At 42.8% G+C, this 11,157-nt stretch overlaps 1 protein-coding gene across 2 annotated transcripts in view; it reads right to left on the minus strand.

Annotated features, from left to right (window-relative positions):
* LOC122558042 (prelamin-A/C-like) overlaps window positions 1-11,157 on the minus strand; it is a 91,682-nt gene that overhangs the window by 22,530 nt on the left and 57,995 nt on the right. For both annotated transcript variants that reach the window (XM_043706371.1, XM_043706372.1), the window contains 5 exons: window positions 10,911-11,125; window positions 10,018-10,102; window positions 6,199-6,385; window positions 4,504-4,623; window positions 2,252-2,475 (listed from right to left, as the gene is read on the minus strand). In XM_043706371.1, the coding sequence (XP_043562306.1) occupies window positions 2,252-2,475; window positions 4,504-4,623; window positions 6,199-6,385; window positions 10,018-10,102; window positions 10,911-11,125 (831 nt within the window). The remainder of the gene's footprint in view (window positions 1-2,251; window positions 2,476-4,503; window positions 4,624-6,198; window positions 6,386-10,017; window positions 10,103-10,910; window positions 11,126-11,157) is intronic.

Consider the following 11,157-nt stretch of genomic DNA (forward strand, 5'->3'; position numbering starts at 1 on the left):
GGTGAGAGGGGAAAGATAGAAAAGAGACCTAAGGGGCAATCTTTTCATGCAGAGGATGGTACATGTGTGGAATGAGCTGCCAGAGGAAGTGGTGGAGACCAGTACGATTTCAACATTTAAAAGGCAGCTGGATGAGTATATGAATTGGAAGGGATTGGAGCGATATGGGCCGGGTGCTGACAGGTGGGACTAGATTGGGTTGGGATATCTGGTCGGCGTGGATGAGTTGGACCAAAGAGTCTTTGTTCAGTGCTGTACATCTCTATGACTCTATTACTCTAAGCTGTTGGTGGATTGATGTATATTGTTATACAGCTTATGATCTGAACTTACAACATTAACTCTGCTTTCCTTGTACAGATAGTGCCAGATGTGCTGAGACTTTCCAGCAATTTTTGGTTTCATTTCTGATTTTCGGCATCTATAGTTCTTTTTTTCACATTAAGATATTTACAGGTTAAGTGAGTGAGCAAAGATCTGACAAATGAGCTAAAATGTGAAATTGCCCAGTTTGGAGCAATATTAAACGGAGGCATATTTTCTACATGGTGAGAGAGTGCAAGTTCTGAGATGCAGGGAGAATCTGGTGGTCCTCTTGCATGAATCGTGAAAGGCTAATCTGCAGGTACAGCAAGTCATGAGGAAAGCTAATGTTTGGTGGTTATTGCAAGAGGAATTCTACAGACATGTGAAGATTACGCTTCAGTTACAAATAGCATTGTTGAGACCATACCAAATTTTGTGTATGATGTTGGTCACCTTAGTTAAGCATGGATGTAAATGAAATGGAAGCCAATCGGGGAGGTTTCCAAGATTAATACCTGGAATCAATGGATTGTCTAACTCTGCTTGTATCTGCCGGAGTTTAGAAGAGCAAGAGCAAACTTGATTGAAATATAAACGTATAAGATCCTGAAGGACTTTAATGCATAGTTAGACAGGCTGCTTTCTCCTCTCTTGTGGAAGAACCCAGAACCAGGACTCACTTTTTATTTTTAAAAAGTGGGTCATTCATGTCAAATAGAGATAAGCTAAAAAGATTTCGTTCAGAGGGTTATAAGTCTTTGAAACACTCACTGTGAAAAGGTGTTCAAGGCAGAGTCTTTAAATATTTTTAAAGTAAAAATGGATAGATTCTTGGTAGGCCAAGGGGATAAAAGGATATTGGAAGTAGGCAAGAATATAGATTTGAGGTTGGGTTAAATGATCTCCTCTGTTCTTACATTCCTACCTTTTTCTGCTCAGTATGGTGTGTAAAGTGCAGGCTTCAGATCAGAGAGTGTTACAATCTTCACTTTTTGGTGTACATGGATGATCTGATTAAGGTCGGACTATCTCCAAATCTGCCGATGACTCCAGACAGGATATGTGAGAGAAACCGCTGGATGACAGTGGATGGATTGGGAAAGGGAACAGACAAGTGGCAGAAGCGGGCTAATGTGGATTTGTGAGGCAAGTAGACTTTGGAAAAATAAACAGACACGTCTTGGAAGTGAACACGAAATCAAAAGATACTGAAGGGTGAGAATATACACAGACACCCTTTTATTAAATACAGAAATTTATTGAATGTTGAGTAGTGAGATAAAGTTATCAAAAGGTCAATAACAGTTTGATAAAAGGTAAGTGTAAAGAAATATCAATTCAACCACAGATAAGGATAGTTTCATATCTAACTTTAGAGAGGACACTAAAGCCACAGAAAGCAGGGGGTGTAACCAGGAAGGGACTCTCGAGCTATCAGGAGAGATTAGAATATTGAGTAATTCAACTGGAGCAAAGAGGTAAAAGGAAATCTTGGAGATTTTTAAAATTATATAATGTTTTGAATAGAGAAGAACATCCCTTCCATTTGGGGAATCAGTAACGAGGTGATGTTGATTAAAAATTAGCACAGAGATCTCAAAGAGAGATTTAGAACTATGTGTTTTCACAAAGGGTTATTGGTCAGGGAATACTTCGCTGCAAAAGGCTGAAATAAATCTCAAGTGAAAAACTGAATAAGTCTATGAAAGGTGAATATGTGTCTACGGGAAAAGAGCCTGCAGTGGGATTAGCTTGGGATTGATCCAGGATTCTGGGAGAGAGCAGGGTAGTGGGGTTAGTTTGAGGGATTTTTCTAGTTACCAGCCAACTCAGGTGCAATTGGCTGATGGGCTGTTTCTGTACAACACATCTACTCCCAGCATCTAACTGGTTGTTGAATTCCAAATACAGTTAAGAGCCCTTTGAATTAATCTTGTGTTGTTACCTCCTGTGTAATGGCACAAAGTCTGTCCAGCTGGTTCTCCGTGTATCAGATGGACTGGGAGCCCAAGCTGCTTCCTGCATGCACTGTTTCTGTGGGGTCACTGCTTGAGATATCTGCTGTTTATTCAGCGGCACAGGGGTCCAGTCTTCTGAGGCATCATCCTTCACATCAAACGAGTTGGCAGCAGCTGAGAATCTGTGCAAGGGGATGTACCAAGCGATAGGCTGCAAAAAGGCAGAATACAGCCACTTATGTTCAACTTCAGCAAATATCCACAAGTTTGAAATTCACAATCCACTTCATGTGGCATATTTGCTCATTACATCTTTGGGATATTTCTTTGGGTTATTAAGGTGATTATTGTTTGTTCTAACAATTGGACTTCAATCCCCTATAATCTGGAGTGTACCTTCCTCTCTATTATTTCGCTATTTAGTCATGCAGTAGCTTGACTGAGAAACTGCAGCAGAGAATCTTTACTCAGTGGCATCTGAGATGAATTCCATTATGCCTCATGAATGGTCCCTTTTTCTTCTATAGAACTGAGGAAAATGTTTCTCTTGAATTCCCGAACGGAAGTAGTTCCAAGATATTGACCCAGTGACACTGAAGGAATAGCAATATATTTCCAAGTCAGGGTGGTGAGTGGCTCGGAGCAAAACTTTCAGGTGTCTGCTTTCCTTGCTCCTCTACATGATGGTGGCCATGGGTTTGGGGGAGCTTTGGGGGTTTTCTGCAGTGTATCTCATGAATCAGTACTGAGCATCAGTAGTGGAGGGAGTGAATGTTTGTGGATGTGGTGCAAACTACACAGTTACTTTATCCTGGATGGTGTCAAGCTCGTTGTTAGAGCTACACCCTTTGCAGCAAGTGGGGAGAATTCCATCACACTCCTCATTTGAGCTTGTAGATGGTAGACAAGTTTTGGGGAGTTATTTGCTGTAGGATTCCTGGCCTCTGACCTGCTCATGGAGCCACAATGATTATATGGCTAGTCCACTTCAGCTTCTGGTCAATGGTAACCCCCCAGGATGTTGATCTTGGGGGAATTCAGTGATGGTAGTGCTGTCAAATGTCAAAGGGTGATGGTTAGATTCTCTGTTGTTGAAGGGGGTCTTTGCTGGCACTTGTGTGACATGAATGTTACTTGCCACTTATCAGCTGAAAGCTGGATGTTGTCCACGCCTTGCCGTCCAGGACATGAACTGCTTCAGTACCGGTGGATGCTGCAAATAGTGCGGAATAATGTGAAGTCATCAATGAACATCCCCACTCTTGTGATGGAGAGAAGGTCATAGATGAAGCAGCTGAAGATGGTTGGGCTTAGGACACTACCCTGAGGAACTCCTGCAGTGATGTCCTGAATCTGAGATGACTGCCTTCCAACAACTACAGCCATCCTGACTCCTATTAATTGCCGTTTTTCTTGGGGTCTTGACAAATATTTAGATTCAATAAAATATGGAATTAAAAGTTAGCCTAATGGTGAACCTGTCACCATTGCGGATTGTTGTAAAAACCCATCTGATTCACTAATGCCCTTTGGGGAAGGAAATCTACCCTCCTTACATGGTCCAGCCTACATGTGGATCCAAACCCACGGTATTCTTAACTGCTCCTGAAATGGCCTACAAAGCCAATCAGTTTTAGGGCAGCGAGGGATGGGCAAGAAATTCAGTGAATTTGTCAATGAAACCCAAATCTCATCAAAGAAAAAAAATCTATACATGTCAGGAATAGGTGGGTGGATGGCTGGAAAGCCATGTGTTGGGATTTAATGAGCACACCTGCCTTCAGACCAGAGAATGTAAAATCCAGCTCTTTGGGAACGGTGGCTCTGTGGTTAGCACTGCTGCCTCACAGCACCAGGGACCCGGGTTCGATTCTAGCCTGGGGCGACTGTCTGTCTGGAGTTTGCACATTCTCATCGTGTCTGCGTGGGTTTCCTTCATTTGTTCCGGTTTCCGGTTTCCTCCCGCAACCAAAGATGTTCAGGTGAAATGAATTGGTCATACTAAATTGTCCATAGTGTTCAGGGATGTGTAAGTTAGATACATTAGTTAGGCGTAAATGTAGAGTTATAGGGTAGGGCAATGGATCTGGGTGGAGTTACTCTCTGGAGGGTCAGTGTGGACTTGTTGGGCCAAATGGCCTGTTTCTACACTGTAGGGATTCAAAAAAAATTCTAAATTTGAGAATCTCTGCCCATTACAGAGCATATTCCTCACTCCACTACCCTCTCCTTTCTTTACCTGACCATTTGATTTGCAGAGAGCTGTGGTACATTCTGGTCCACTCCGGAATCTGTGCTGCTCTTGCCACACGAGGTCAGATGGAAGCCTTTGGGAGATGTCAGCTACTGCAGCCCAAACCTACATGGAGAAAACAAATTAAAGTAAACCAGAGGGGAAGGCATCGCCTTCTTGTTCACAATAAATCCTTTTAAAAAAGACTATGTGATTTGCTTCTGAGTTCCTTATCACTGTGCTGAAAGGGTCACGGTGTAGTAACTATAAGATGGTTTTACTATATAGGACCTTTCACATCCTCAGTGCATCTCAAAACACTTGACAGCCAATGAAATCTGTTTTTTAAAGTATTGCCACCCATTGTAGTGTACAGAAACATGGCAGCTGAGTTGTGCAAAGCAAGATTCCACGAGTAATTCTTCTTTCAGTAAAAATGAAGCTTTGACCCAATTGCTGTAAGAACCAACGGTCTCACTCATCCTTTAAGAAAGGAAAGCTGCTGCCCTTACACTGGCAGGGATTATACGTGACTCCGTTCCCATAGCAGTGATTATGAACTGTTCTCTGATGTGGTCAAGCAAGCCATGTTATTATAGTATCCCCTTCTCGGGTTAAGTAGAGATGTGCAAGGACTTGCCTGCAAAGCTCACATCCTGAGTATGAATGCTTGAGATCCTTTCGAGGTGGTCTAGGTGTATACTATATTCATTTGAAATTTGAATTTTAAAGTAAACTACACTTGTAGTTTCAGTTGTATTAGAGAACCTTTTTTGTTAAAAGGTCAGCAAGTCATTTTGGATCAGTGAATTAGAGACATCGTTTCTAAGAAAGCATGTGACCTCAGCTGAGTGCCTAATAAGATACCTGCGATATTAATTGATGATGCATTTACAAAGTTGGACTTTAATGTCAGACAGCGAAAACAGATCAGGGTATTCATTTTTTCTTAATATCAGAAGAACCCAGTTTCAAGATCAAAAGCCATTTAACCCAAGCAGAGGAATTTTATTTGTGAAGTCTCCAGGTTGTGAGAGTTTGTGTAGAAGCTTAAAGCTGAAAAGAGATTTTGGCCATCAGACCTGGAAAGTATCTGTTAAAGAAGAAATTAAAGAGGTGAGAGTGGATTCAAGCTTTACTGAGATTGAATGAAGGATATTTCTAGGGAAAGGATGGAAACTCTGTTTTGCAATTTGCTAAGATCTTTCTCATCCGTCAAATATAGAGCGAGGTTTGTTCATTTCATCTTGTGTAGTAAATTTGTTTTCAAAAAAATCAGCGGCTCACGATAATTTTTTCAACACTAACTACTACAGTGACCAACTGTGAAAATTGAACTTATTATCAATCAAGCCAGGTTTCACTCTGCATTTCCATCATCTGGGATCATGCCATCAGACTGGGGGAAGATCAATTGCCAAACTCTCACTGGTTAGACCTTGTAAAGTGTTGACAGGCCTGAGTGGAAGCGAATAGCTGGTTTTCGACTCAGAGCTAAATCTAGGAATTAAAACTCTCCCTCTTTCCTTTTTCTGATAATTTTGGTACTTTGAAAAAGAGTGAAAGCTTTCACATAAATGGATGGAGGGAGGGACAGACAGGTACTAGCAATATCAGGACAAGGTGTAGTGACAGATGTAGGAATATATAGACAATAAAAACAGATACTTGATGGTAGTAACAGGCTTTCGATGGCATTACCTTGAGGCATTGCTGTGCTGGAAGCAATGAGTGTTGTGGGAAGCGGTACAAGGAGATTGGATAAGCACCAACTCTCTGTTGCAGAGTGCAGCCACTGAGATCTATGTTCTTGTCGTAGGAAGTGTTGAAGAGTTGAACAAAACAGCCTTTGGAATCCAACTCCTGTATCTTCACAGAGGTAGTTGCTCTAGAACCAGATGAGAAAGCCAACTTTGATTGATCTGTGTTTGAGAAATGATTCTGGATTTTACATTCTACTGAAGGACTGTTTGGTACTGACCACTTAGTCCATTGGTCAAGACTGGGAAAGCTATATAATTGCTTAGCACTCTATGCTCAGATAAAGGTCTATCAGTTTCAATTCTGTTGCATGTTTTCAATGTTTCAATAAAGCAGAGAAATAGACAATGCAGTCCAACTAATCTGTGTGCTGTTTATATCTCATACAACAGCAGAGACTTTCTAATGGTTACAGCACAGGAGGTCACTCAGCCCAATGTTACTGTACTGACCCTCTGCAACAGAGACCTGGTCCCACTCCACCAGCTTTTCTCTGTCAACTTGCAAATTATTTGACTTCAGATAATTATCCAATACCGTTTTGAAAGCCACACTTGAATGCGCCTTCACCACACCCTCAGGCAGTACATTCCAGATCCTAATCACTGGATGCATAAACGTTTCCATCAACTGCAATCTATCACTTTCATAATTTCAAAGGCCTTCATAAGGCTATCTTTAATCTTCACTTTTCCAAAGAAGAAAGATGTAATCTGTTTAATCTTTCCTGAAAATTATAACTTCAGAGTTTGGATAGTTCTTGTATGTCTGTTTTGCATCCTCTCCAGTGTCCCTATATTTGCTTTCTGTTTGATTAATCCCAGGTATATGGATTTAGAAACTGTGCAAACTTCTCAAATTAGCACACAAACTCTCTCACACATGGACACACCACACACATGGACATGCTCACACACACGGACACACACGGAAGAACATGCTCACACACATGGACACACACGCAAGGACATGCTCACACACCACACACATCAGCATGGACGTGCTCACATACACACACACAGACACGCGGACGCACACATGGGCACACACATGGACATGCTCAAACACGGACACGCTCTCACACACACACGCTCACACACACACACGTGGACATGCTCACACATACACATGGTCATGCTCACACACATGGACACGTTCACACACACATATGGACATACACAAATACACACACGGACGGACACAAACAGACATATTGCATACATACATACGGACACGCTCACACGCACACACACACACGTACACACGTATGGACAAGCTCACACGCACACATAGACACACACATTCGGACATGCTCACACACATACAGACATACTCACACACAAATACAGACGCACGTAGACACACATACAGTCATGTTCACATACATACGGACATGCTCACACAGACACGCACATACAGACATACACGCACATACAGACATACTCACACACACAGACACTCTCACATACACATATACACACACACAGAGGGACACACAGGGACACACTCGCACACACACTTGGACACACACACAATAGATATCAGTCCAATTTCATTATCATCATCATGGGAATGAATAGCAGATTGAGTGTCTCCTAATTTTTCGAAGAAAGATATTTATCTTGAGATTACACATGAAATGGACAGCTGCCAGTTGAAAAAAAATTTGTCAGGACAAGAAACAGTAAGAAGTTATCGTCAGCAGGCTCAGCAAATTATCAGGCATTTGATCATTTTATTTCTAAGCAAGTATTGTACATGAATACTTCTATTAAAATAGTTATTGTATTGGTGCATTGTCTTTTGCTGCTGCTTATCTTTGAACAAAATATTTGATAGTTTGTGACTTTAATGCAAACTGTAATTGAGTTTACTATTAGGAGGGAATGAATTAGAATTAAATTAGTCTTTATTGTCACATATATACAATGATGACAGTGAAAAGTTTATACATCGCCACTTAGAGTACTGACTTAGGTATGAGGTACCTTGGGTACAACTTCTTTAGTTACAAGATTTTTGATAATAGAGAAATAAAATATCCAGCATTTCAGAAATAAAAGTTCTGAACAGCAGACCACATTGGCACTCAGCTTCCAGTGTGTACTGGGCCCCGGCTCCAGACGGAACCGGCCTTCACCTTGAGGATCATGAAGCTGGGAGATCACTTCAGACCACAACGCCAGGTAGAGGAAGCCACACCGGGAGGCCACTATGGGAGGAGGATGCTGTCCCAGGCCGGGAGGCCGCTACAAGAGGAGGAGGAGGGAGCTGTGCCAGGCCAGGACATTACCGCACTACACTGGGAGGCTGCTACGGGAGGAGGATGCTGCGTCAGGCCGGGAGGTATGGAAAATAAAGAACATGAAAGCATGGGAAGGGTTAAAGCATGAAGATCACTGGAATCTGTGTTCTGTGGAAGGCAGGATGGGATAACCATAGTGGAACATTCTTACACCAATTATCAGAATAAGGTTAAGGCTAAAAGGTCGCTATGGCGAGATGAGATAACACAAGTAACAAAGCAAGTTTCTCTGTTAAGTGCTATTATGACAGGATTGGGACCGTAAATATTTGGGACATGACATTAAAATACCTAATTAATAGTTAGTAGAGTCAGCTTGAGACAGGAGACTATTGTAATGGATGGAATAGCTAAATATCTATCATGATAGTTTAGTCTGCAATGGAAGATTCCTGTAGCAGAAGTGATAATACATATCCAACCGTGACATTAGAATAAGATCAAGTAGAATGTACAACTAAAGAGATAATGGGAACTAACATCACTGGTTTATTGTGTAGCTAGAGTGAGGTACTTAGATTAATATAGTTGGACATGCTGATAAGCTAACAGAAACATGATAAAAAAAGATATAAAAATCCATGGACCCTGAGGTTCGGGGCCATTCGAGAATCTGCTTTCTCAGTGTCACGGTTTTTTGTTTGCAAATAAAAGACCTACTTCTTGAAAACTCTCTGCGTCTCCTGGTGGTTCTCGTTATTTTCTCCACAACAGAGGTCACCACACCACGCTGGGAGGCCGCTACGGGAGGAGGATGCTGCATCAGGCCAGGAGGTTGTCACACCACACATGGAGGCCACTAGAGGAGGAGGATGATGCGCCACGCTGAGTGGTCAGCACAACACTCCGGGAGGACGCTGCGCCAGTCTGGGAGTTGGTGCTGGAGGCCAAGAGTTGTCACCAGAGGGCTGGGAATCATTACTCACCGGAGGGCTGGGAATCACCGCTCACCATGGGCTGGGAATCATCGCTCACCATAGGCTGGGAATTGTTGCTCGCCGGAGTCTGGGAACTGTTGCTCACCGGAGGCCGGGAATTGTCAGAGAGAAAAAGAAAATAAAGCACTAAGAGAAAGAAAGGAGTAGTGTCCTACTCCACTGCGATCTTGAGAACGTAAGAGGACTAGTCCATCAAAGGTAGGGCAGCAGAGCCCTGATGGATGCACCAATGGTGGACCAGGAAAACACCAGTGAGCCCAACAATCACAGGACAGGAGAGTGCTGGTGAGTGCACCAATGGCAGGCAGGAGAACACTGGTGAGCCCACCAATCACAGGGCAGGAGAGTGCTGGTGAATGCACCAATGGCGGGCAGGAGAACACCGATAAGCCCACCAATCACGGGGTGGGAGAGTGCTGGTGGATGCACCAATGAGGGGGCCAGCATCACAGTTGATGGAAGTTGGTGAGATGAATTTATAACAGACCTATCCCTTGGCTTTGTTCCGGTTCATACCTGGATATTGCTGGGTTCCTGTTTGGTGTCAGATCTGAAGAGTGCCAATTCTTCTCTGTTGATAGCTTCTGGGTGATTTGTGAATCTGTTAAACAGGCAGATGTTTACCACAGTGAGGGTAGAGAGAATAACAAACACTGTAATGCTCGAGAAAACACTGGGAAGCATTCACTATTTAAGTTAAACAGCTGTATCTTTCCCCAGTTTACTGTCTGCACTGTGAGGTGGGTAGAATCAGCTCTTGATACCACACTGACCCTCTGCCCAGCTTTAAGGCACTGAATGCTGGCACACTGTTCAGTCAAGGAGATTCCAGACCCAGCTGATTACATTTAACAGACACAAAGTTGTAAAGAACGCCTGCTCTTTCTATCTTTAGCTTTGGGGACTAAAGTGTTGGTCACTAATGGCGGAGGTGACTCAGCACCAAGCAGCAATGAAACCATGGACTGCACTGCTCTGGAGGACTCAGTCCCACACAGTGTTTGCCAAGCCCTATATTCATTATCTCTGCTGAACAAAATTAGATAATTCACAACCGGGAACCACAACCAGCCAAAAGTAAATCCAAGAGAATTCAGGAGAAGCTCCTTTGTGCAGGCAATGCGAAAATGTAGGACTTCCTGCCAAAAGGAATAGCTGGGAAGTTGAGCAGAGGAAAGTTGATTAAACGCATGAGGAAGAAAGGGAATGGTAGAATATGTTGTTAGGGATGGAATGAAAAGGAATTGGGAGGATACTGATGTAAAGCATAGACATCACAGAGCTGTCAGGCCTGATGGCGTGTTTCTATGTAGTAAACGCAATGTAATTCTATATCATTCTGAGGGTCCTAATCAATGTCCACAAATTCAATCAGAACTCAGAAGCTAAACTGGATATTTTATACCTACCTTGCAGCTTTTCGCTCTGGACGGGTACAGAGGCTGGTGGACAGAGTGCAGGTTCAAACATTTCCATTTCAGAGTGGTGGGCAGTGCTTGATACCATCCCCTGGTCCCCCTCCTGCTCCTGAGGGTGCTGCCTGTCTCCATGAGATTCTCTCGGTATTTCAGAACAACCTTCCTCCAAGGCTTTCCCAACCAAATCAGTTAATTCTTTATATAATCTTGATTCATAGAAAGGATAGGATTGTTAGCT

Source organism: Chiloscyllium plagiosum, chromosome 16 (assembly GCF_004010195.1).
Source record: "Chiloscyllium plagiosum isolate BGI_BamShark_2017 chromosome 16, ASM401019v2, whole genome shotgun sequence".
Classification (NCBI taxonomy): domain Eukaryota; kingdom Metazoa; phylum Chordata; class Chondrichthyes; order Orectolobiformes; family Hemiscylliidae; genus Chiloscyllium; species Chiloscyllium plagiosum.